Source organism: Amia ocellicauda, chromosome 19 (genome assembly GCF_036373705.1).
Source record: "Amia ocellicauda isolate fAmiCal2 chromosome 19, fAmiCal2.hap1, whole genome shotgun sequence".
Taxonomy (NCBI): Eukaryota; Metazoa; Chordata; class Actinopteri; order Amiiformes; family Amiidae; genus Amia; species Amia ocellicauda.
This window is the reverse complement of record NC_089868.1, coordinates 13,553,501-13,581,101: the sequence shown is the minus strand read 5'-3', so window position 1 is coordinate 13,581,101 and position 27,601 is coordinate 13,553,501. Positions and strand designations below refer to the sequence as shown.

Sequence of the window (27,601 nt, the reverse complement as noted above, 5' to 3'; positions counted from 1 at the left end):
ATGGGAGTTCCCTTGCTTATAAGTACTCACACTTTCTGAATAACTGGTCTTTCAAAAAATAAGTTGTCCAAAGGCAAAATGTAGTCTTCAGGTTCCAACATGTTTCACTTCAGAACAGAATTTCTGTGGAGGTCAATAAATACTGTCACGGCACAATTTGTATAATGAGTATTTCATTATATTTGATTAATGAAGGTAAATATGTATTTTTGTTGAAATGGTCATAATTGAGACAGGTGCTGTTTCTCACTGTTGGCACCAGAAAAGCACCAATTAGGTGTTACTCTCCCAGTGAGATGAACACACAATTTGTATAAGCATAATTCCTTTTGATATTTACTAAGCCGATTATGAGGTTTCAGAGATATGAATATACAGAAACTTGTTTAAACTCTTAGGATTATGCAGTTATCTATAAATAATACATAATTGTTAGTTTGTTTATTAAGGTAATAAAATATGAATGAGGGTTAACTGTGGTTGTGTTCCTTAAAGCAATAGGAGAATTACCACATTAAAAGTAGAAAATGTTGGAATCTCAATGCATAAAATTTTATCTTTAAAAGTCACTTGACAAACAGAATTCATCAGTTCCTACAACCATATTAGTCATGTGTTCGTACTCATGCATAATTTAACTTCAAGGCTTAAAGCATAATTTGATGCTATGCTTCAATGAAACAAATAAAATAAAACATTGGTACATAAATAAGGAAAATATTGATTCCTGCTAAGGGGGCAAAATAAGCTGCTCCAACATAATCTCCGTTTCATAAATCCATTCTCATTACTTGAATTATACATCCAAAACCCTTTTCAGATAGTATACATAAAACATCTAATCAGTGAAAACTGATTAATTTATGTAATGGTTCCCCTCCCATGATTTCCATATTTAAACATTACAAGGCACTCTAGCATACTGTAATATTGTTATGCTATGCTATTTTCTGCTTGAAAGTGTAGTAATAATCCCAATTCAACCCCATGGTTTGCTTATATACCTGAACTGTTTGTAATAATCCCAATTCAACCCCAAGGTTTCCATACATATTTTCTGCTTTGGAAAAGTAAGGATTCATTTATTTTCATTGTTAGATTGGAAAACACAATTCAATTACAAATGTATTTCTTGAGGACTGGGTTTCCAGTACATTTTCATTCAAATGTTGGCTACTGTGTGACAGATAAACAATAGCCCAAATATTCTTTAATTTTCCAGCCTAAACATGATTATAATTCAATTACATATATGCTAAAGAACTGCATTTCTGCACCTATGTATATATATATATATATATATATATATATATATATATATATATATATATATATATATATATATATATATATATATTTATCGTAGATCGAAGCAATTGAAAACATCTTGGGGAGGCCTTGTATTATAATTTAAAAAAATAGATATTGAATCTGACAAAGCCATTTGTAATGGAAAAAATGCACAATCCAGGCTATTCTGTCTAGGTCCCAAACGAATGCATTGCGGAATTGGTTTAAGTAATCTCGAAAGATATTATATATTATGGTATAACATTTGATCACTATGATTGCCGAGTAGTAGCATGTGTTAAAATAAGCGATACCCACTGACCCTCCGAGGAACAGAAAGCCACGCAGCCGCAGTCGACTCGAGTTGGGCAGATTCGAGTCGACTGCAGCTGCTGGGCCGCACCAGGACGATCGATAGGTATGACTTTTAATATAATTGAAGACCAAGCGCAAAGTTAATAAATATAATCTGTAAGTCATCTGTCAAAAACGTCTATTTTTGAATCTGTAATGTCACTGACAAGCACCCGTAAGATTTTGTTGCTCGGTAATGTAATATTTGGTTTCATTTAACCGGCGTCTCTACACCATAGCCTAGACAGTATTGTAGTATTTTTGGTCTTTCTCACGGTTTAGCTGAGATTATATACGTTCATTGTCGTACATAACAACACAGTAATTAGATTAAACTCATTGTTATTACATGACCTGGTAGGGGTGACGACATTTTCCTTACGTCTAAAGATATTGTTTTAAATTATATATTCATTTCTACCGATTTTTTTTTTAATTCATCAGTTTATTGCCTATATAATTATATATCTACACATGTATATTTTGTTCAAACTTACATTTCCTATTTGTATGACCATTTGTATAACATGTTTTCTCGTCGACGTCTTCAAAAGAAAGTCAAACGTGCACCTGGAACACGTCAGTGCGCATGCGCTTCCCGCCGACCACGACAACAACAATAATATAAGTTAAAAGGTTGTGTGAAGTGTTTATTGTTATAAAGTTTCAGTTTGGACGAGTACATCACAATAATAATATATGAGACAATGAGCAAAATGAATTAGGTTTTACAGTGCATCTTTGTAAAATAACCATTTTAAATTACACAAAGTTACAAAGCACACATTAGTATTACCTTGGTTGGTGTCTAAGAAAAATGCAAATTATTGTATGAAATAACTGTACTTTAGTATTTTGAAATGAAATGAATGTGTTCCTTATTGAGCGCATCAAAACATTTTAGCTGATATACATTTGATGAAATAGTATCATGTATTGTGTGGCTTTATAGCAATACTTGATTATGTTTGGTTAACTAAAAGCAGTTTTTGCTGCCTAAAATTCAGAAACCCAGGCAGCTGTGTGTGCATCTCTTGTTAGACTGTCTCCATGGTGTGGGAATGGCAGTGTAGAGGCTGGTACTGAATGGTTGCCATGTTCCCCCCAAGAGGAGCCATCACCTCAGTGCCTGAGCATGATTGTTTCAGGTGGGGATTTATTGTGAAGCCCTTTGGGATCCTTAGTTTTCATAACAAGAACTGGAAGGCTGTGATATCACGGGAAATATCAGTTAGACCCCACAGATCTATCTTATAGAACCCAAAAATATATAATTAAAACAGTAATGGTGTTAAATTGAGATCAGCTTTTATTACCGCGTGAATACTGCGGCTGTAGTTTCACGGCCTGACCTGTGTAGCTGCATTGCTCTGCATGTAAACAATGAGAACAGGAAATCAGTGCTGAGAACAATAGGCCAAAATGGAGAGTTCTCCATTCAGGTCTGAGTTGAGGCAATGGATAGAAACCTTTCCTGCGCCGATTCAGCCTCAGGCAGCTGTGAATTTTCTACCTACTGCACTGAAGCTACGGTTTCCATGACACCGTAACTTGAAATAACGTGACACCGTTCTTCTCGAACTGTTTCTATTAAGCTGGAAGAGTGTTCTTGTGATGCTGCGCATGGTAAAAGCCTTCACGGTTTTGCATATTCAAGTCTAAAATAATAATGACATGTTTTATACTGTTATACAGTCTGTTTCTAATATTTCAGTGCATTACTCTGCCCATGCCTGACAGTGCAAATATGAAAAGGGCACATTGCTTTGTGGAAGTGTTTTCTGTACTGACAGAAACATACAGATCTTTATTTCATGAAGCTTTTATGCTGTTGTTATAGTTGCTGATGTTGTTCAGTTTCACCTTACAGAAGAAGATTAGGCTGCATCTGTTTCTAGATATTGACATACATTTCACTGCAGGGAACATAGAACAAAAAGGGCAGATATTAAACATACAATTTATTTCATATATATAATATGTATATGTGTGTGCTTATATAACACACAATGATGTATGTATAGTTGTATTACAGTTGTACATCTCTAATTAAGTTTGGATATATATATATATATATATATATATATATATATATATATATAGATAGAGAGAGAGAGAGAGAGAGAGAGAGAGAGAGAGAGAGAGAGAGAGAGAAAGAGAGAGAGAGAGAGATTTAATTGTCTCCATAGAAAGGATGATTTAAACCAGATAATTTGCTTATGGGTCACTGAAAAGCAATATAAATGTCATTTCTAAAATTCTCCTGCAGGTTTGGGGTTTTGCTTTAAAGGATATGTTCCTTGGCATTATCTTACACATTATTTGTACCCCCTCCCCCCTCCCCAAAGAGAGTTGCCTTGAAGAAATTTGACCTCTAATCACCGAGGAGTCCTAGTTTAATGGGGATACGTGGGTATTATAAGTACATAAAATGTATATTAGTTAAAAGTCGGTGTCTCCTTCCACTCCCACCATTTTTCCAATCTTCCAAGCTGCCACTTTTAACCAAGAATTTTCCTGCTGTCTGTCTGGAATCACCCACTCCTCGAATGGGGACGTCGCTGTCTTTGTCGTTTCGGTACAACTAACTAAATAAACATAGATCAAAGTAAAGCACAAAACAGGGGTGAGAAACTGTATTAAAACGTTGTTCTAATTAGCCACACACACAGTAATTCACTCTTAACGTTAAACTGCTATTTTTGTTAGTCGAGGTAGTGCAGTGAACACCCCTTCGAGACTAATGGTTTAGCCTGCAGAATAGCAGGCAAAATGGCGGCTGTGAAATGGATGGAGGACGAAAGCGAACAATAATCAAGTGTAACGATTAAAGCGTTTACTGTTTACATTTCCTGCAGTGGAAAGGTAGGTTCATTATTCTGATACAACAATATAGGTTTTTCTATTTATTTTTCAAGCGCATTTCTTGGTTTTACGCATGCGGCGTCCTGTTGGTTGGGTCCTTGCTTTGGTATGGAGCTTTAATGGACACGGCAGCAATACAACAGCAGCATGAGATAACGAGCAAAGGAGCCAGACATGTCTGATGCAGTTGGGTGGATGGACACTACTTCGATTCCTTTCTGTACTGTGCATGCTTTCAAAGCGGGGAAATGAATGGTGCATCCCATGTTAACAGTCCGGGATTTGGTAAATTTGCATACTTCCAGCAAAACTTTGAAAGCTTAAAAAAAAAAAAAAAAAAAAACCCTCTGCAGCTGCAACGACTGTCTTAAAACTTGACGTTTTTTTCACCCTTGTCTTACGTGGCTGTTGTCAGAGTTGATCCAAGACGGTGCCAATCACCAGCAATAGTAAAACCGTTTTCCATGTCAAAACGTAGATTTGTACTTTTCATTGCCGCAGCCTATGGTTTTGATTTGACACTTCAAACCTATAAATGAGCAAACTGCATTGGCATCTTTCAGACCCTCAAAGGTGGGCTTTGGCGTATCCATGCACCTTATGCATTTGTGTTTTGCATGTTGCATCTTCTCGTTTTCACACCTTAAGACAAGCAGTTGTGTAGCCTACTTATTGTACATGCCAATGTTGTCCATTACAAGCTCTTCTAAAATGCTCTCAGGCATTGTTAAATATTATTTGGTATTGATTCCTCTTTAACTGAGCCTTTTACCCTTATTTCACACTTTTTTTTTACCATTATTGTCCGTCAGATAACCCTTTTTAATGCCAAGAACATGCACTGTGTCTACAGTGGGCTGCCATGTTTTGCTGTCTGTGGTCTTCAGATATTTGTATTTTCATGTTTACTGTATTTTCATACAGCGTGCCTATCATCTATGTTTTTATAACCTGATTTTGAAGCTCTAAGTTACAGTTAAAATTAAATCACACATCAGGGCTTTGTGTTATGTAGTTTTGAAATTGGACATTATTTGCACATGGCTTTTCAGAGAAGTGACATAAAAATACAAATAATTTAGCTTGTATAAACACCTGACGTGGTTGAAAAGTCCCAAGCTGAATAGCAATACACAGGGCATTCTATTTAAAATGGTAAGTTTTATATTGAAAACTATAAAGCAAGCAGTCCTTTCCAATTAGGTTTTTACATAAACAGTCTTCAGCCTATATAATTATATTATTTAACTGTGGGAACATTAAGAAGTTTGGATGAGATCCTCACATATTGATTCCCTATATAGTTTTCAGAGCCATATTGCAATTTTCAAATGTTACATCCAACAGCTTTAGATCCCAACCATAGGACTGTTACAGAATGCACAGCATTGTTATGGAGTTTAATGAAGTCATCAGCTTTACCTTATATATTATGTGTTTTAAAGGAGAAAGAAAATCTCTTCCAGGAAAACTGAATGTGTGTATTTTCTCTTCACTTCTTGCAACATATTTTGTAAATGCTGCAACTTGCATCTACAGGTAATGATTTCCTTTTAAATAAAATATACTTTAAAGTTAACAGACCTCTTGAATTAATCTGTGAGATATTCTATGTGTGTGCAGTAAACATCATAAATTGGTCATCTTGTTGAAATGAAAAATCACCTCACATAAAATGTAGGTTTTTTTAATGAAACCAAGGCCTGAAGAGTGCATTTTCTCCCGGAGAATCTGGATTCCTGCCACTTGTCAGAAACAGCAGATTGGGTAGAACTGTGTCACTGCGGAGGTGTCACTGTTAACTCTAAACAGTAACAGCCTTAATAGGAGACCAAATGCAGATTTTGCCAACACCCTTGTAAGGTTTTTTTTTTTTCTTCTTACTAAAAAATGATACTCAAGGAAAAACATCAATTGAAAGTAAGCCATCAGAATTTAACTATCTTTATAATAATTAAATTGATGAGGTATAGGCTAGTTGTTGTGTCTTCATATTTTGCATTTAGGCCTAATTAATTTGAGTCAGAGACCGTGTACTTCTCATACTTCACTAATATTGGATTCTTTTTCATTTGATAGCCAATTCTTTTCTTGCCATGACTTGCATCAATTGCCATTAAATCCGAGGTGAAATCTTTACCCTTGTGAGGGGTTAAATCGGTTTAACGGAAGTCTGCTGCCTTCCCTGGCTCGAAATGTACTGTAGTTTCGTTTGTGTCCTGGATGCCTTAAATGGTCTTTCTTGCATCATGTGACAATAAAGGCACAGTGTGTGCCACCTACATTTATATTCAAAAGAATAACCCATTAAATGGGGCATTTTAGAAACCATGAAGCAGTAGATTACACCTCATATTCCATACTTTTTATTGAATTTAGTTTATCCCAATAGGAAAATAATTCCCACTGCACAACTGTATTTCCCTCCTCTGTTTGTGTGTATAGGATTTTTAGTTGTATTTTTTCCTGAGCAGTTTGTCCTGACATTTAAACTAACTGTTCTGTTTTAATATTTATAATTTTAATTAAAATAATTACACATTGTGTAAGTCAACCCCCCCACCCCAGGGGTCTTGTTTTAAAGGGTATTGAAATAATATATTTTCAAGAAACAGGTTGTGACCATTTGTGATGGTGTACTTCTATTTTCTCACTGAAGGTTAACACGGAAAATATTTTTCTAATGAAGTTGTAATGAACCCCTAAACCTCTGAAGAGTATTGCATAAATTATGGAAAACACTTCAAGAGCTTGAAACGAAAACGAAAAGAAGGTAACAGAGAACTCAAGAAGTGTAATGCATAGTTTGAACTTGAAGAGTGGTTTTCTAACCAATTGCCTGTAATTTGAACAAGAAATATGTAGTATGTGACAATCAACCAGTTGTTATATTGGCATCTTTTATGTTTGACTTCCTTATATGTAAAAAATTATGGATGTGATTAACACACTCCAATCCTCTTTGTTGACCAAGTGTGTCACAGAGAATCATAAAACGCCAAACACTAAATACAATAAAAGACAGATGTACATTAATAAGGAGTTTTTTTTATTATGGAAGGAAGTTGTGGTCAAAGCTAAGCATTGCTCCTATGGGTCTGTGCAGTCTCTGATGACATAGTGGGCAACATAAAAATATATTTATGGGTGTTGTGGCTTCTGCCTGTTTGTAAATAAAATTTTAAATATTACGAATTATTATTTCTTTGACCTTCTGTTCATTTACTGACGTCAGACATACCACATTATTGACAGTGAATGAAATATCTGAATTTGGGACTAAAGGATTATATATTCTATTACAGATATGATTATTTATTAGTAGTTCTCTCACGTTTTGACCCTAACAGGCCAACAATAAAGGTGGTTATTGTGAATGTAGACACTTGTTCTTCAAACACATTACACAGTTATATATATTTCTGTATGCATTCCTTTTCAGAAACTCATTAAATTATGCTCAGAATGTACAGATCAGTACAACAGCCATCTAACTGCACAACATCAATACATCCACAGACTAATTTGGTCAAACAAACTGTTTATAATGGGAAATGCAACATGTACAATTAGAGACAAACATAGGCCTTTGGACAATGCAAATAAGTCCAGAAAAATCTATTCTTATCATTAACAAAATGCTTGTAAATGGAACAGAATCAAATATTTGTACTATGTTCACTTTCTTCAATCAGTAGAAGACATGAGAAGGGAAGATTTCATTGAAGACTTTAGTTCTTCTCACAGATTAAACATACTCAAGGAGATTGTAGAATGGGCCTTGTAAATCTCTCTTGATATAACTTGTAAAATGCAGTATTCTTTCAAAAATGGATTGGGAATCGATTGCTTGAATTAGTAATTAGTCTGAAGAACAGAGACTTGAATTATTTTAATAATTTTGAAGAATCTGCATTGAAAATCAGTGTAAATGCATCAGTATAAAATGCATGATTTAGGTATTTTAGATTGGTACACAAATTATGGCCCATCTATCAGGAAATGAAACATAGATTTAAAAGTCTTTACTGCTTTAAATAAAAATAAAAATATTTTAGTAAAGCACTTGTCATCCCCTGACACATCACCTGTGGGAATTAGGCCAATGCATAGCCCATCAGCAAAAACCTTGGCTATTGGCATGACCCCATCGTTTAAGGGGTATTTCTTTTGTTTAGTTTTTCACTTTAAAGATCTAATGGCTCAACAATTAGTGGGGCAATCCATTTGGGCTTCTTAGAATTGGATTAGCATCTTCAATTATTCTTGACCATCTACTTGTAAGCTTGGGGCATGAATGCAGTTCACAAGGCTTTCAGCACTATGTTTATTCACAGTCCTTACAGAGCAGTGTTTTCCAAACTGCTGAAGTACAGTGTGAATCAGATTAAAATTATTAGGTAGAATATTAGACTGCAGATTTGATTATATTTTAATCTGCATTATGTTTATTCAAGCCTCTACATTTCCTAAAAAAAATTCAAAAAACAGTTTCCCTTTGCCCAGTCAAGTCGGTTTATGATGATATGTTTACACATTTGTTTTCCGCTTCACTGAAGATGATTAGAAAGCTTTTAATTTCGTTTTGTTTTGTTTTTATTGCATGTTAATAGCATGCAAGTTTGTCAGTGCATCTCTTTGTGTTTACTATTGCAGATATAGATTCAGAAGAGTTTAAAGGAACACGTGCTGGAGTGAACTGGTAAGATCATTTTTTTGACTTTCCTCATTTTCAGAATCCAGTTATTTAATCAGTTATAGTCTCTGTGGAGAATTCATAAAATAGACATTACAGGTATATGTATTTGACTATAGGAGTTTTAGTCCAAGATTTTCCTTTTTTATCATAAAATAATATATATTATTGGAAGAGTTTATTTTGTCTTCCATACCTACCATCACTAATTGTTAATCTACTGGGCTCACCACTACAACTCCTACACCAGCAAGCAAGAACTTAAGACCATATACACCTGTCATTCACCATATGCATTGTCAGGCCTATACGACCAACAGGAGAAACCTTGAATGACTGTAGAAGTCACCTAGTCCCTATGGGGTTCGGCCATTCGTGTTCGGCCCCTTGCAGAATGCCTGACCCTCTGTTAATGACATGGTCCAAACTATAGAGCCATCTCTGCACTATAGCGCCACCCTCCTTCCAATGGTGGCCTTTAAAGCTCAATATTAAAAAAAGCATGATTGGAAAAACTGTAAAAATTGATCAGACAAGTATACAAGTAGTTTTAGATCTTTCTTAGTTTATGTTAAATAAATTCATAGGTGACCAGAATTGTTTCAGAACTACTCTGTCAGGTGCCTAAATACTTTTAGTGACAGAAAGCTGAACCATTGATCTGTCTGAAATGCAATTCCTACATATTGCTTCTCTAAACTTTTCTGGGGGTACTTCATTTTAATATATGAAAACACTCTATATTATTGAAACATCCACTAAAGTTATATGTTGTCTGCTTTATGTTTTATATATTTAATCTGGACAATAAATAAAAGATACCTTTGTCTTAATTTTTCTACCTGCATATCTGGGTTCTTGTTTATTTTCAAGAACAGAATTTACCCTTTTCACATTTTGACACATTGAAATAGTGATGGAAGAACACTAACTATTTTAAACATTAACTGGGTTTAAAATAAAATCTAAATTCATGTGGATTTTGTCAGGTTTGAATTCTTGTTTTTTCTTCAAGAGTCTTCAACACCACCCTCAAACACCTGTAAATACTTTGGTTTTATGTGTGGATTCTGTGGGGAAATAACATAACCGCAAAATTGTGCATAAATTACTAGTTAATTATGTGAAGACATTCACATTAATAATATAATGAAGAAAGAAATGCTGTTAATGGGGGAGAAAGGTGACTGACAAGATGCTGTTTTACACTGAAATGTGGCATGATGCTGATGTGTAGTAGTTATCATGTTTGTCTATTGCAATGTTTGCACCTCGAACTGTAATTCTGATATGTAAAGTGCTTTGAGACTGTGCCTGGGTGTGATTGCCGGTCCTTACAAATTTAAAGCACAGCTGTCAGTAACTTCTAGCAGTGCATCCCAAGTTTTCCTTTTTTTAAGCTTCCTAGCTGTGGCAGTTCTTCAGACACATTTTTCCAAAAACCTTACCTGGAATCACATCTCAGAACAAAAGGAGAAAAACACCCCTTAAAAATGATCTTTCTTTTTCAAGAACTGAAAAAACACGTAAAATATTTTATCCTACAGAATTTGTAGCTGGTTTTAAGTAGTAAAATAATACTTTTCCAGTATCTGATATTAAAATATTTCTATCCACTTTTATATATTTGTTTTCTGAGGGAATATTTTTAAGTATCACAGGAATTCTCTTTGTCAAAGATCACCATTACAGGAATGTCAAATGTAAAGGGCCCACTAGGTAAGAAGAACCATAAAGCCAGTTCCAAACACAGATCATAATCTGGTGCAGGAGAATGAAAATCTGCCCTTGAAACCCTTTTTTATGGTGTTTCTGTACAGTTTTGAATTTGAGTGTAATTAAATAGATCTTTTGCCCCCCTGAGGAGTATTTATTTTTTTCTCATGTGAAAAAAAAGGAAAAAATGTAATTTGCTATATAGGTTAAGCGCATACATTATGAGCTCGATTTCTTTTGAATTCGTCCATTACAGAACAACTACAAAAAGGCTTAATGGCCTTAGGAACCTAAGTGACAAAATAAAATTTAAAAAAGTACAATGTAACGAGTATATTTGGAAGGAAATGGCCAACTATTGAAAGAAAATTACCCATTTACCTGAATAGAAGTATTTGATCAATGTATGCTACAGTACTCATTTATGGCTTCGAAACCTGGTCACTAAACACAAGAATGTCACAGAAAATGTGGACGACACATAGAAGCATGGAGAGATGTATATTTGGAATAACAAGAAGATATAGAAAATAAAGGAATGGATCAGAGAAAAACAAGGGTGAAAATGTTAAAAAGGTAATGGGCCAGACACATTGCAAGAAGAACAGATCAAATATGGACTAAGGACCTAGAAGATGATCCCAAGATGGGAAGATGAAATCATATATTTTGCAGGCGTGACATGGAAAAGAGAAGCGGTAGTTCTAAGCAAGTGGAAACATCTTTAGGAGGCCTTCATCCAGCAGTGGATTGATGTGGGTTGATGGTGATGATGTACACTCACCTAAAGGATTATTAGGAACACCTGTTCAACTTCTCATTAATGCAATTATCTAACCAAACAATCACATGGCAGTTGCTTCAATGCATTTAGGGGTGTGGTCCTGGTCAAGACAATCTCCTGAACTCCAAACTCAATGTCTGAATGGGAAAGAAAGGTGATTTAAGCAATTTTGAGCGTGGCATGGTTGTTGGTGCCAGACGGGCCGGTCTGAGTATTTCACAATCTGCTCAGTTACTGGGATTTTCACGCACAACCATTTCTAGGGTTTACAAAGAATGGTGTGAAAAGGGAAAAACATCCAGTATGCGGCAGTCCTGTGGGCGAAAATGCCTTGTTGATGCTAGAGGTCAGAGGAGAATGGGCCGACTGATTCAAGCTGATAGAAGAGCAACTTTGACTGAAATAACCACTCGTTACAACCGAGGTATGCAGCAAAGCATTTGTGAAGCCACAACACGTACAACCTTGAGGCGGATGGGCTACAACAGCAGAAGACCCCACCAGGTACCACTCATCTCCACTACAAATAGGAAAAAGAGGCTACAATTTGCACAAGCTCACCAAAATTGGACAGTTGAAGACTGGAAAAATGTTGCCTGGTCTGATGAGTCTCGATTTCTGTTGAGACATTCAGATGGTAGAGTCAGAATTTGGCGTAAACAGAATGAGAACATGGATCCATCATGCCTTGTTTCCACTGTGCAGGCTGGTGGTGGTGGTGTAATGGTGTGGGGGATGTTTTCTTGGCACACTTTAGGCCCCTTAGTGCCAATTGGGCATCGTTTAAATGCCACGGCCTACCTGAGCATTGTTTCTGACCATGTCCATCCCTTTATGACCACCATGTACCCATCCTCTGATGGCTACTTCCAGCAGGATAATGCACCATGTCACAAAGGTCGAATCATTTCAAATTGGTTTCTTGAATGTGACAATGAGTTCACTGTACTAAACTGGCCCCCACAGTCACCAGATCTCAACCCAATAGAGCATCTTTGGGATGTGGTGGAACGGGAGCTTCGTGCCCTGGATGTGCATCCCACAAATCTCCATCAACTGCAAGATGCTATCCTATCAATATGGGCCAACATTTCTAAAGAATGCTTTCAGTACCTTGTTGAATCAATGCCACGTAGAATTAAGGCAGTTCTGAAGGCGAAAGGGGGTCAAACACAGTATTAGTATGGTGTTCCTAATAATCCTTTAGGTGAGGGTATATTTATAATATTGGATAGTTTTTGGAAGACTGTTTTAGTTTAAAACACTTAGAAACTCAGATTCACAGGTTGCTTCATGCATTGTTAACTCACCCTCCTGCGCTTCTGTCCAGACATTGTTGGTAGTCATCGATAGATTCTTAAGTTATATATTTTCCTTAACTAGTATAATGTAGTATAAAGTGGAATTACTTGAGATGTATTTAACATGTTCTGTAAAGAAAACCAACCAGACCTTTGTTAAAAGTTTCTTCTGGCTGAATCCTTTACATTGTGGCAGAAGCTTTTTCTTTTCTCCTCTCGTTAAATAGTTACTTATTATGTGTTGGTGAATAGGCTCAAGCTCAGCCTTTCACTATTGGTTCCTGATTTCATTGAAACCTCTGCCGTGCTACAGTCTCTTGCAACCACTTGGTGGCAGAATGTGGCCAGTTATGTTATGGCTTCTTTGTAACAATAGGCATCTCAGTGAAGGGTTTGCACAGTACTAGACTGCACGTTTTCTTGTATCAAGTAGGCCTAGATATATACATCTTCAATGAGCAGAAAATAATTTGGAATACTATCTTGTTTATATTTTTTGATACAGACATCATTAATTATTGATTGGAACAATTGCTTGATGAATGTGTCCCCTGCTGTTTTGGATACAATTAAGAAAGTGTCCTAGAAGAGCAAAGTTTTTGATGTTCCTGTAATATTTTAGATAAAATATTGCGTAGATTCTACTTTTTGGTTGTATGAAAAAAAATGAAAATACTGCAATTGCTTTGTTCTGGATTTACATCTCTTTTTATCCATTTTTAACATGTGTAACAATGGCTTCTGGTGCGGTCACTTGGGTTATAATCACATTTGATTTTATTTAATGAATTAATTTTCTCAGTGTATGTAGCTTCATCACAGAGTATAGGAAGACTGTCATAACCACTCCGTAGAGAAAATGGGCCTTTTCAGAAAACTGTATTTGGTTTTAGTTAAGTGGTTAGAAAAGATGTTTTGACTTGTGAAATACTGTGAATTGTTAGATAATTTCACTAATTACTTGCCTTTTTAAAAACGTGCCTTTTCAAATTGCTGTTGAAATTTAATTTTATTATTCAGATATAATAAAGAACACCACACCAAACTATATATACAGTTAAGTCCAGAAATATTTGGACAGTGACACAATTGTCATCATTTTGGCTCTGTACACCACCACAGTGGATTTGAAAGGAAACAATCAAGATCTGCTTTAAGTGTAGACTTTCATCTTTAATTTGAGGGTAGTTACATCGAAATTGGGTGAACGGTGTAAGAATTACACCCATTTGTATATGTGGTCCCCCCAGTTTTAGGGACTCAAAAGTAATTGGACAAACTAACATAATCATTAATTAAATTGTGAGTTTCAATACTTGTTTGCAAATGCCTGAAGTCTGGGTCCCATAGAGATCACCAGATGCTGGGTTTCTTCCCTGGTGATGCTCTGCCAGGCCTGGACTGCAGCTGTCTTTAGTTCCTGCTTGTTCTTGGGGCGTTTTGCCTTCAGCAAGTGAAATGCTGCTCAATTGGATCCAGGTCAGGTGATTGACTTGGCCATTGCAGGACATTCCACTTCTTCACCTTAAAAAAGTCTTGGGTTGCTTTGGGAGTATGCTTCGGGTCATTGTCCATCTGTGAAGAGCCGTCCAATGAGTTTTGAAGCATTTGTCTGAATATGATCAGATAATATAGCCCTAAACACCTCAGAATTCATCCTGCTGCTTTTGTCAGCAGTCATCATCAATAAATGCAAGAGAACAAGTTCCCTTGGCAGCCATATATGCCCATGCCATAACATGCTTCACAGATGAGGTGGTATGCTTTGGATCATGAGCAGTTCCTTCCCTTCTACATACTCTTCTATTCCCATCATACTGGTACAAGTTGATCTTTGTCCCCAAACACCCCATGAACAAGCAGGAACTAAAGACAGCTGCAGTCCAGGCCTGGCAGAGCATCACCAGGGAAGAAACCCAGCATCTGGTGACGTCTATGGGTTCCAGACTTCAGGCAGTCATTGACTGCAAAGGATTTGCAATCAAGTATTGAAATTCAAAATTTAATTCATGATTATGTTAGTTTGTCCAGTTACTTTTGAGCCCCTAAAATTTGGGGGACTACATATACAAATTGGTGTAATTCCTACACCTTTCTATGTAACTACCCTCAAATTAAAGATGATAGTCTACACTTAAAGCACATCTTGATTGTTTCCTTTCAAATCCATTGTGGTGGCGTACAGAGCCAAAATGATGACAATTGTGTCACTGTCCAAATATTAATGGACCTAACTATGTCTGTTACTAGAATATATATATAATATAATTTTTATTATTATTTTACTTCCAATAAAACTGTTTAATTTCAGATTGTAAGTAATGATGGACACAATCCTTGATTATCTAAGTCGTTTAGTTTCCACACAGATATACTTGGAACAACATCGCAAGTCCGAGAAGTCTGGAAAATTGTGTAGTTCTCAGTTGCACTGAGAGAGGTTTTTGCTTTACCACTGAGAATCAAGCACATTGAAAATAAGTGTTTATAAGGGGCTGCAGGAGATTCTACAATCAATACTACCAAGGCCGCAAGAATGTTCTATTGATGTATAAGGTTTTCACAGATTGAGCACCAATTAACCAAAATTTAAATTCAGTGCTTCTATTGATTGAAAGGGTAAGGGCAAAAGTTTGCCACTAAATTGGTAGCAAAGCACCTAAACCTTTGGCATTTTCCATCAAAGTTGTAGTTTGAGAACACTTTGCTCATTAATTTTTCAGGAAGCAATCATTTATTCCAGGAATTTGAAGTGATATTTTGGAAACTTGCTCCTGGAGAGTATAGGTTATATGCAATTAAGTGCATGCACAAGAACTACCTGCTGCTAAATGCATGCTGAGTGAAATTTGGCATTCAGAGATGGGTATTATAGATACAGTTAGTAACACTATAGTGAACCTTGCTTTTCTGTGAATTCCAATGACATTTTATACCTGCTTTAAAAAAAAAAAACATGCAGAACTTCTGCAGAATTAATGAATTTAAATGAAGTGATAGGACAGTGCAAAGATAGTGGTCAATCACAAATTAACAAAGTAAACCAAAACAATCATATTTAGGATTATATTTTCTTGTGGTGTCAAGTCTATGAAACTCTAGAAATGAAAATTGCTATTCACAAAGATTTATGGAAAGTTTTTATTTTTTGTATTTCATGTGGTGAAATGTGAACAACACTTAAATCAGTGTAAATCAAGTGATCAATAAGTAATGCATGCTGCAATTTGGAGCCTTCAGATTAAAAACCTAAGGCACTTCATTTGATAGCAGTACACACAGGTGATGTTCCAGCATAAACATGTGTTTATATAAACTAAATATATTTCATTATACATTCCAACAGCATTCCTGTCTTAGTTTACCTGCAAAAACACATTCATATACTAAAGGAAAATGCCGCCACTTCCTTCTTAAACAAGATAGTGAAGATGTTTAAGGATAGGCTGTTATGTATACATTACTGAATGTCTCTTTTGCTCCATTCCTTTCTTTCCTTCTTTGTGTAATTGGAGTCCTGAGTCTGTATCCGTAGTCTTTGAAGAACAGGAGTCTTTATTAATGGACGCACCCCTTTTGAAATGCAAATTCGTGTTTAAATGCACTCAGGAGCAGAGAGCCAGACAGTAGATTATTGGCAAAGCCTGTCTTCTTTTCATAATTACACATCTTTCTCTCAGATTTCTCTCAGATAGCTGTGGCAGATGTTGAAGATGATGTTACTTGAAAAGTGTATTTTCTTCATAATAAACTTCTGCATGCATTGTGCTGGGAAGCCGAGGAGCCATCTGCTGGTAATTGCTTGTAATGAAGCTCTCCATGAAGCAGGAAATCAGACAGTCTCTGGTATATTGCATTGTTAATGTATGTCAAACACTGCCAAGCCATAGTATTTCATCATACAGCAATAATGAATTCTTTACCTTTTGATGAAACATAATTTACAAGCTGTAACGTATGTATACATTAGACAAATAGTATGTGGAAGTATTTATTAATTTGAATGTTTGGTATACATTTATTACGTTTAATTTCTCATCTATTGCCTTATTATATATATCATCTTTTTACTAAAATTAAAGCAGCATGCAATGTGATGTATTAATCAGTGGCCCAATAAAATGTGTGTTTCAAATGAAACCGCAAAATATACAGAGCAAAGTGGAAAATATTAATGTAGACAACCAAGTGTGTCTCCTACGTGTGACTTTGTAATTGTTGAAATGTAAACTAAATGGATGTCTCAGCACCAGTAAATGAAACTCTCGTAAAAAGAAAAAAACTTGTTAACAACTTTAATGAGTGTTGAATCACAGCTAGAAAGGAAACTGCTGGTTATTTGCAACTGTAGAAAAATTATTCATTTTTCAAGATATTCATGTGTGAAGGACACCTGCAAACACTATCACACATCGAGGAGAATTAAGCAAACTGAACCGCCACCATTTTATTTAGCAAGTCAATCTTGTTTTGTCTACATTTAATATGCCTTTCTAAATCAAGATGACTTCTTGACAGCTTTTTTTTCTCCTTCATAGTAACACTAATGCAAAATATAAATTAAGTGCCAGTCCTTAGGATTCTATTTATTCTTTAAGTGTTGACCAACATCTCTGGGAAAAGCCCTTCCCAGTTGAGGTTGTCCCAGAGTTTACAGTAGTGTGTGCAGCATGGTTATTGTTAAGGTCCTTATGTCATTGTGGTAAAGCCTTTCTCCAAATGATTTCTCAATAAAAGACCATAAACTCCTCCTAATCTTTATGTTCTGCCCCACCCACTAGTACTAATATTGTGGAAACAACCCGTTAAGAGTAGTACCTTTGTGAGCATTTCTACAGGGCTGCCACAGACATGGTCATACAATGGTCATACAAACACAATACATATGACTGCCTTCATTTAATTTCTTCTTTAATAATGTCCTTTCACAGAGTGTTTGGGGTTTATGTTGTAATGATCTTGATCTCATTCCTTCATTTGGGAAAGTCAGAGATTGTGCTGCCCTCGTGAATTTGAAAGAGATCTTATTAAAATAATTGTCACATGCATGAGAAATTTAAGACCACTACATTTTAAAAGAGCAGTTTTATACTAACAAAGCCTTGGGAAATCCTTATCAGACAGGCATTCTTAATCCATTTAATTTTGAAAGGTATTGTTTAAAGCTTCAAAGTTTATATCGTTTAATCCTCTCTTGCACTACAGGCAGCAAATTAGGCCATGTCAGCATTTTGAACAGATATAATCTACTCCACACACCAGAAATCCTGCTTCAAGACAACTGAATAGGTTTCTTGTGAACTTGGTGTTTGATGTTCATACCTGCTCTCTAACATGACTTCTGTCTTAACTGAACTGTCACTTGTTCCCTGTCCCCTTTTATCACAGAGAATATATAGAGTATCCCTTTTTTTATCACAATTGTGAAAGTCACTATTTATTTATTTATCTGTTTTTGACAGTTGTCGGAGTCTAAGTTTGGCTCATATGATCATATTGCAGATGGTTTACTTGATAAGATATTTTAATGTATGTAACAATTTCTGTCTATTATCTGTTTGAATAGGAGGGGAGTTCACAAAGAGTTGTGAGTATGTGAAACAAATTGAGGATGCGGATTCTCGGGAGACAGCTCGATAACATACTTCGATCCTTAAGCTACTGTATTAATAACCAGGTGATAGTTTCATCCCCTGAATGTTAGTGGTGGAATTGGGTTTTAGTCTTGCTTGTTTATAGAATAAGGTATTTTCTTTTCTTTGTTTGTAGGTGATAATTGATATTTGTTTTGATAATTTCCATGTAGTAACAAAAGTTGCAGTGATCTGCAGAATCTTGAATTGCTTTTTTTTTTTTTTTTTTTTTTGTACTCACTGCCCAGGAAGTTAAATGTACATGTGCATTATTATAAAAACATTATATATCACACTTTAACTGTATATGTAATGTGAATATCCAAATTCAAATCAGGAAGTAGGCTGAATGAGTATTATAAAATATATAGGCCTAATTCATATATGAAAGATTATGATCCATATCAGATTGGTGGAAAGGTGGTTCAATTTCTAAACTGGGAGCAAATATGGTGGAAAAACTACCTTGTGATTCAAGAATGATTAATTTCACATTCATAAGGACATTAATTGTTCATCTTCATTTATATATTATAAAGTCTCCATAGCATCATTTACATTGTACAGCATCCCGTTTTTATTTTTTATTTTTAAAATCTCATTTCCCACCTCACAAGGGCCTCTTCAGCTAGAGCTGGCCAGTCTGGGCTTACTGTATAAAATTGTAGTTTACCAATCAAGCAGTTATTATTCAGCCTCCCGGTAGTAAAATAACCCAGTGTTGTGCAGAGCCCCTGGCTGTGCTCCAGCTTTCACAAAGCCACAAGTCCTGCGAGTCTTGACTTGTTTCAAACAAAGAGCAAAAATACTTTCTCCTTTTAAATTAGATTCACTCTCGACAACAAAAAAGAGTTTGGCAGAGTTGTTTTGACCTCTTTTTTATGTTCTTCGGTGATCAGACTCTCCCCCCAACCCCCCCATAATAATAATAAAACATTAAAATACTGTCTGATCCGTTGGTGTCTTTTTTTATCTGATCGGTTTCTCAATGTGTTTTCAAGATCTCAAGCTCTCTATTAAAGGTTATTGAATAGCCAATGCACGTAGTGGGGTCTTACATCAGTTACAAAATATTAAGCATCTTTAAACTGCACGGGGCGACTGAATCGGTTGGCAGATCCTGTAAACTCGTAAAAAATAATGCATTTGAATTTTGGACACGCTATCAGCCTAAGAATTACAGATCACGGTGAGCTGCGAATAGCTATTAGCTTCAGATTTCATTCCTTCCTTGTAGGTCTGTGAAATTACATGACTAATACCACCGGCTATAGGTATCCTATCAAATGGACTTTCAGCAAACAACTGCAGTAAGCACCATGACATTTTTATGTGGCAGCAACCTCTATTTTCAGTTACCACGGGCTTCAGATAATTAAGTTGTTGTCATCAAGGACGACAGGACTGGTGTTTCTCCTTATGATCTTGACACGCGCGGTCAAATGCAAAATCCCATTAGAATGACAAGATGCTATTATTATGTAAATATCTTTCATGACCTTTTGTGTACAAGCTCCTTTTTTTCCCCCTGTAACACTTGCAGAATGTTTTTTTTTTTAATCAAACAATACAAATTAATGTATCTTTTTAATCATTATAATTCTGTCCTCACTTTCTTTGCATTTTAATTTGAGTCCTAAAGACCATTTAGTGGAGTTGTCACAGGTTTCAGACTTATTGGCAGCCAACACAGTGCATTTTAAAAGGAGGCTATTAGAATAGTTGTGAAGTACATTGTGCGTTTATTGACCTTTTGAAAATATATTTTTTAAACAAAATATTACAAAGCAGACTATGACTTTCGTAATGGCGTGTCAACAGCTACAGATGAGCTGAATCAGGCCTTTTTGCAGTGGCTTCGGAGCAGCGTGCTGGTGTGCCGAGCCGAATGTCTGGCCTGCTTTGATATTTTTCCACATGAAAGGAAGCTTCACAAGTTCGCACTGTATCACATAATCAATAGCTCCAATTACCTTAGGAAGTTTTGTAGTCCAACGTCTTCAAACTCTGCTGTTGTTTCTTTCCTTTTGTTCCTGGTTGTATTGCACATGCTCTCTATGCAACATATGTTATGAACCGGCTCTGGCGTTTGGACAAGGAGGACTTACTAATCCCAGTAGCATCCCCTACTGTGACCAGAAACCTGACAGTTGGGTAGAAAGTCAACATAAATGATAGGTTTTCTCACTGTGCTTTGGCATGTTTGGATTCATTCTGACACTCTAAATCAGCTTACCCTTCAACGCCATAAACATCTTCCTTTCTCCTTTCCTTTGTGTTGAACAACCAGGATGATACCACCGAGATCTTTGTCACGTGGGTGCAGCTCTCACAGGTTTCAATTATAAGGCATTAAAAACTAAATGTTCAAACAAAAGTTAAATAATGGATTTTTAAAAGTTTTATTTTGTTACATTATTCTGCTCTTAGAGGTATTCTAGAAGGGAGAGCAGCGAGTTGTAGGTGTTCCAGTCATGAGGCTGTGTTTAAAAATAAGATGATGCATTGAGTTTCATGCCAAAATTAGTGTGGACACATGTACTATAAAAGAAACATTAAGAAAATGATACTAACCATCTAAGTAATTATACAGTGTGTAATAGTCTTGGGGTACATAACGCTTATGAGTGAGTCACATTAATTTTATAATTTTTGGTGATACTCCAAAATAAAATGCCTGTGTTTGATAACGAGAGGCGCATTGACACTGACGTGTTTGTGGAATTCTGGAATTGAAATTACATTGTGGAATTGGGACTTAAAGGCCATTTAACAAGTGGTAAGTTTCAGGCAAGGTTTTGCCTTCTAATGACAGGGATTTCATCTGGAGTTTTGCTGAATGCATGTCTACATTCGTAGGTTGGCAGTATGATTCATTTTTAAATAATTTAAATCATTTTTTTAAATCAATTGTAATAACAGCCTATTCTGTGAAATCATTGGCTACAAGGGTTGTAAACTGGTGTGCCTTTATTTCATGGTGGTCCAGAGAAAACAATGTTTTTTTTAAGTTACTGTACATACTTGGGAGCTGCTTTTTCACTGACAGTAGCTGATGTCACCAGTAACATATGCCTACTGTATAAATAGCAAACTTAAAGCTGTGGCGGTCTGTAATTTCTGTACTGGTTTAATATATTGAAATAAAGATGGGTATCCAGTCACTGATATAGATGCAATCTTGTTTTTGTTCCTCATATACACCCGAAATGAAAATCTCCGTTGAGTACTTTCAGTTTAAAGTCTTAGCACCAATCTCTTTATGAAAACAGTTGTATTTTTATGATGACATCATGTGAAACCTTTTTGTTGTTATCTTTTTAACATACATGCCAAGCAAATTTATTTTTCCAAGGCACTATTTTCAGATTATTCTAGTTTTTTTCGACATAACAGTGATCTAAAACTTTGTGTGATGAAAACAAAATGTTGGTGAGGGATTCCTGATAGGCAGTTCATACTTGCTTTTGTATTATTGAATATCCCAGGAAGCTTGCTCTGAGGGATTACAGAATAATTATGATAATATGCAATTATCACCTCATTTTTTCTGCAGTAACCTCAAGATGAAGTGTAATATGGGTGTTATTGCAAGTGCTGATAGTTGGGAGTTGGGAGGGGAATCCACTGACATTTGTGATTTCCAAGTCGGGCATGGTATAGTGGCCTGTAACTGGCAGTATTGTTTGGGTGCCAGAGTAAACATACCCCATTAGGACAGTTTTTTTTTTTTTACCCATTGCCAGAAAATTTTCTGGCAATGGAACATTTCTGCTCGGTACTGTTTATGATTGAGAGAGCTTACAAATCCTCTGAAAACAAAAATGATTATTGTATGAGCGGGTGCATATGCAAGCTGCTTTTTGGCTGTTGAAACCACAATCCAAGATTAGAGAGTAGAGAAAGTCACATTTTCTGTAGAAAAATACCTCTACCAATGAGCCTCTATTGAATTTTCCTCAAATCCTGTTCTGTTCTGTCAAGGTCTGCAATAATGAGCATACAGTTTTAGTGGAGGTTGGTGGCAGTAGTTACTATGAAATTAAATCTGCCCCTTTCTTCATATCATGCCATGCCACAAAAACAACTGCAGCAAATGATCTTAATAAATAAATGTACACATTTTGATCTTGTTACATGCATTGCAATAAGACATAGTGGATTCTCAGGTATGAATAGGTAAGGGTGATGCATTTCACACCAAGCAGGTAGAGAAAAACCCTCTTTTTCATTACAATACTACAATATATGTTTTTTGGTGTGTGTGTGTGTATATGTATATATATATGTATATATATATATATATATATATATATATATATATATATATATATAGTGCAGTGTAGTGGGATATAAAACATGACAGATTCAGAATGCCTTTATAACAACTAATATTTGTTTATAATTACTAATTTCTCACTAATGAATATCTCATCTATGTATCTATATATACTTATACATATCATATTTAAAAATGTGCTTATTATCCTGGGAAATAAACTTAAATATTGTTTTGCAGCCACTGCTAATTTATATCTGAAATAAATGGCTAAATAAATAAGTGATTTGCAGCACCATCGTTGTTATAAATGGAATCAGGATGTTAACTTGTGCAGACTTCTGAATAGGGAGCCCGTTAATGAGGTCTGTAATTTGAGAGCAGACATAATATTCTGATGGCTTGCCACCCTGCTGTTCAGAGGGTAGCAGTGAAGTTTGCTTTAAATGCGAAGCGTCTGTTCCTCCTCTGAACCCCTAACACCAGAACAGATGGGTAGAATATGGAGCACGGAAGGTTTTACCTCTGAGGTGGTAACAGTGAAGCCACTCATTAACACTGAATTTACCACTTCGTTAGCAACGTTGCTTCCTGTTGAGAAAAGCTAGTATAGGATGTCAAATCGACTGAGCATACATTTGTCTAACTGTATGATTATAACAGGCTTGGACATTAAAAAAACAAACTTGAAAACTTCATCTCAGCTAGCTGTTTGCCTAATCTGAAACCACAAGGGCTCGTTATCCACTGATTAGCTTTGATTAACTTTTTTCCCCTTTCTTTATCAGCGGAGAAGCCTTTTTTATCTTAAGATTGAAAGCTCGGGACTGTTTTTGCATCCATTCATCTGGTCTGCTTTTTAACGCCTGTTTGTATGTGCCCACTTGTAAGGATCTGAGTATTTAACACAAGGGGCTCGTGCTGGGAACTGTTTTAGCACCATTTTAGAGTGATAAGATGGAATATGATCTCATTGGAGGTGTATTTTGTTCCCATGGAAATTGGTCAATTTTAGCAACAGCTGAGAGTTTTAAAGGGAGAGGCAGGAAGGTTGTAACCCAAAGGTGTGGATTCCTTATGTTCTCATAATTAAAGTCCTCACAAGAGTATTCAAGGCTAACAGCAGGGTCTGTTGTGAATAGAAATGGCGAAAATGGGTGTTGAATAATAATGCGACTGGAATCATGTAAATCTAATTCCTGAGAAATTAGATACTCAAAACTTTGGTTCAGTATTAATTAAAAATATCTTTATTTGCTTTATATAATTTAAGTTTTTTTTAATTATTATTTATTGATTCATTTTATGAATGCTTTTGTTAAATATGGTACCAAGGTGAATTTATACAGGGCATACCACAGTTCTGTAGTCTGTTGACCATTGATGTAATGTATTTTGATAAGTACTACACCGTTATTGTGTTTTTGTTCACCAATGTGTACATTTTTTTTTCTCACCCAGGATAAACTGCAAGAATGGCTGACTTGAAAAAGGATGCAAATGAGGAGAAAAATTTTGATTCTCTTTGTGAAAATACAAGTATCAAGCAGGTATCCTTAAAGAGACAGACATCCTCTCCAAAGAACAACGCTTTAAGCCTGCAAGAACAGCTGTCCACGGACACTTATGAAAAACCTTTAAATGGAGCCCAGCCGATCCTATTTGTACATAGTAGTGCTACTGCTGTTTCGACTGCCGACCATACCTTGCTCACAGGAACTGTTGTTAATGGACCTGTTCCAAGCACCACGTCAGAGAAGCAGTGTGTCCTGAATAAGGGCAGTGTTTCACTCAGTAATGCCCAGCCTTTGGAGCAACCAGCTAAGATTTCCAGCCCTCCGGTCTCCAAGACCCCTCATGAGCTCAAGATACCTACAACATCTGAAGCTCAGAGCCAGGCACAGCAGGAGGTGTCAGGTTTGGTGCCTGACCCATTGGCTGCACAGAAAGTTGCCAGTTTAAACCAGCCTTATGAGGAAGAGGAGGAGTCTGAGGCAGCCAGGACCAGTCTGTCTGAGGACACAACAGAGGGAACGCCGATGATGCAGATAATGAAGAGCGAAGAAATGAACAACAGGAAAACCTGGCACTTCTCTCTGGAGTCTTCAGACAGCTCCTCGGACGAGTACGACAGTGCCCACGACCTGAACTGGGACCCTCAGAAGGAGTTCATGCAGTTTCTGTGGGAGAACAATGAAAACGATCTAGCTAGAGAGGCAGAAGTCGCTCCCCAGCCCTCTGTACAGAGACGGAGGAAGCGCAAAATGGATATGGTTGAGCTGGAGGACTTATCAGAGAATGTGTGGGCTGACTTGAATCACGCCTCCAAAAGGTCAAGAATGGACGATGTGTCCGATTATGAAGAGAGTTCGCAAAACACTATTTCTAATAAAAGGTTACATTCCTTTAGGAGAAAGCCCAATACACAATCATCTGTTGATTTATGTGAAAAGTATCCCAGTGAAACCGTAGAAGCTATCAAGCAGTTGATTTTAAATTCGCCCTCGAAAAAACATCTTGACGGACACAACATGGGCGAGATGGACAGCTTTTCCTGCATGGGCAGCAAACTGAAACCAATAAAGACTGAGCCTTCAACAGGTCTAGATGGTGAGCAAGAACCATCGTTCTTCCCATGTACAAAGTGCAATGTCAATTTTAAAGAGAAGAAACATTTGCATAGGCATATGATGTATCATTTAGATGGGAATAATCAGTTTCGTCATGTTAATGTTCCCAGGCCCTTTATATGCAGGGAATGTGGGCGTTCGTTTCGTGACCGCAACTCTCTTCTGAAGCACATGATTATTCACCAGGAGAGGAGGGAGAAACTCATGGAGGAAATCAAGGGAATGAATGAACTTCAAGATGAGGGCAGGAATGCAAGGTTACAGTGCCCCCAATGTGTTTTTGGAACAAATTGCCCCAAAACATTTGTACAGCACGCTAAAACGCACGAAAAAGATAAAAGGTATTATTGCTGTGAAGAGTGCAACTTCATGGCTGTGACTGAGCATGAGCTGGAGTGCCATCGAGTTAGTGCCCATGGGGCCAACCTCAAGCCCACATACATCATTGTGCAAAAAACTGATGCTAAAGGTCAAAAGAAGTTAGTAGCAAAATACGATATACTAGGTTCTCCCAAAAAATCTTTCACCTACTCTTGTAAAATATGCCCTTTCAGCACTCCAAACAAAAATGTCCTAAAGAAACATGTTGAGCTCATTCATCAGCAGCAATATCATGAGGAAGGTGACAGTCCACAATCTGATAAAACAAATGACTATGCAGTGCCTGAATACGAACAGCACACGGTTTCAGACAAATCCCAGAAAACCGATGCACGATTGCATTTGAAGCCAAAGCACTGTATGGAGAAGCAAGCGTTCAGAAGCCGAACAGAGATGCCCTTTTTGTCCGATGGTTTGTCAGACCTGTTTAGAAAGAATAAAAGCATGCAGAAAGCCAGGAAAGGCATGTTCAACTCCCAGTTAGCTAAGTGGAGCCTAAGCAAAACTACAAACAAGCTGTCTTCTTTACGCAGACATGACAAGCAAAGCAAGTTGACGTTTCAACCGGTTGAAAAGATCGATGTTACAACAGGTCTTCCATACGCGGATGACAGTTACAGCGATAGTGAGCAAGGATATGGAAGCATGTATGAGGTCAACCTGGAAAAGCAGAATTCACGCTCTAACTGTTACAAGCCACTGACTCCCAAAATCGAAACGTCCAGCGATGTGTACTTTCCAAGCTATGACTCTGATCAAAGCCAAGAAGACAGCGATGATGCTGATAGTGAGGATATGGCTGGCAGCAGATCTCTCCTTAGAACATCACCTAACAAAAGAAAAATATCAGTTCCATATCCTGAGGCAATGGACCAGGGGTCTCTTGTAGTTTTACCAAAACTTGAACAAAATCCAAAGAAGGATGACGGCCTGGAGAACCTGGATGAAGATGTTCCAGAGGACACCTATGACTTCAGTGACTATACCAGCGAGGCTACCGCTAACTTCTTAGACTGCAACGAGAACGAACAAAACCCCTACGCTAGGAACTATTTTATCCGTCGACAGAGGTTCCCCATGAAAGAGGACAGGGGTCTGACAAGCAGCATCTTTGAGGACAGCAGCAGTGTTGAAAAAGACAATAATGCCATACAGAAGGTGAAAGTGAAAGAAGAGTGCATCGAAACGGAAGTGTGCGCAGAAGCGTTGGAGTCCACCTTGGCTACACATGGTGATTCCTTTGCCAACTTTGACATGTCTCCCTTCACAGCAGAAAGGAAGTCGTGTCCGTACTGTCCTGCACTTTTTGAGTCTGGGGTTGGTCTGTCCAATCATGTCCGCGGTCACCTTCACAGAGTGGGGCTGAGTTACGATGCTCGTCATGTAGTTTCACCAGAGCAAGTAGCCTCTCAGGACCGAAAGCCACGCATCCGACGGAAGATCACTGCAGTCCGGCGAATTAAAAAAGGTGACTATGATGTTTTTTTTCCCCTTTGGATGTTCAGAGTGTAGCAGATGTAGAATCTGGCCCAATGATTTGATCTCCTTGTCAAGGTAGTCATTTTAAAAGTAATTAGTAGCCCATTCCACTGCTTTGGGGCAAATAAAAGACTTAATTGACATATTTAATCATATTTTTTTGTTTCCTACTCAACACTGAGTGATTTAAATA

General features: G+C 36.8%; 1 protein-coding gene across 4 annotated transcripts in view; it reads left to right on the top strand.

Moving 5' to 3' along the window:
* The first annotated feature begins 1,663 nt into the window (after positions 1 to 1,663).
* Positions 1,664 to 27,601, top strand: part of LOC136714335 (zinc finger protein 644) — a 34,556-nt gene continuing 8,618 nt past the window's right edge. Inside the window, exons 1-3 of one of the 4 annotated variants that reach the window (XM_066691771.1) lie at positions 1,664 to 1,708; positions 9,166 to 9,211; positions 24,380 to 27,397. In XM_066691771.1, coding sequence (XP_066547868.1) covers positions 24,394 to 27,397 — 3,004 coding nt within the window. In that variant the 5' untranslated portion in view covers positions 1,664 to 1,708; positions 9,166 to 9,211; positions 24,380 to 24,393. Of the gene's footprint in view, positions 1,709 to 4,392; positions 4,510 to 7,161; positions 7,283 to 9,165; positions 9,212 to 24,379; positions 27,398 to 27,601 lie in introns of those variants that run through there. The other 3 variants (XM_066691770.1, XM_066691772.1, XM_066691773.1) reach the window with 3 other exon arrangements.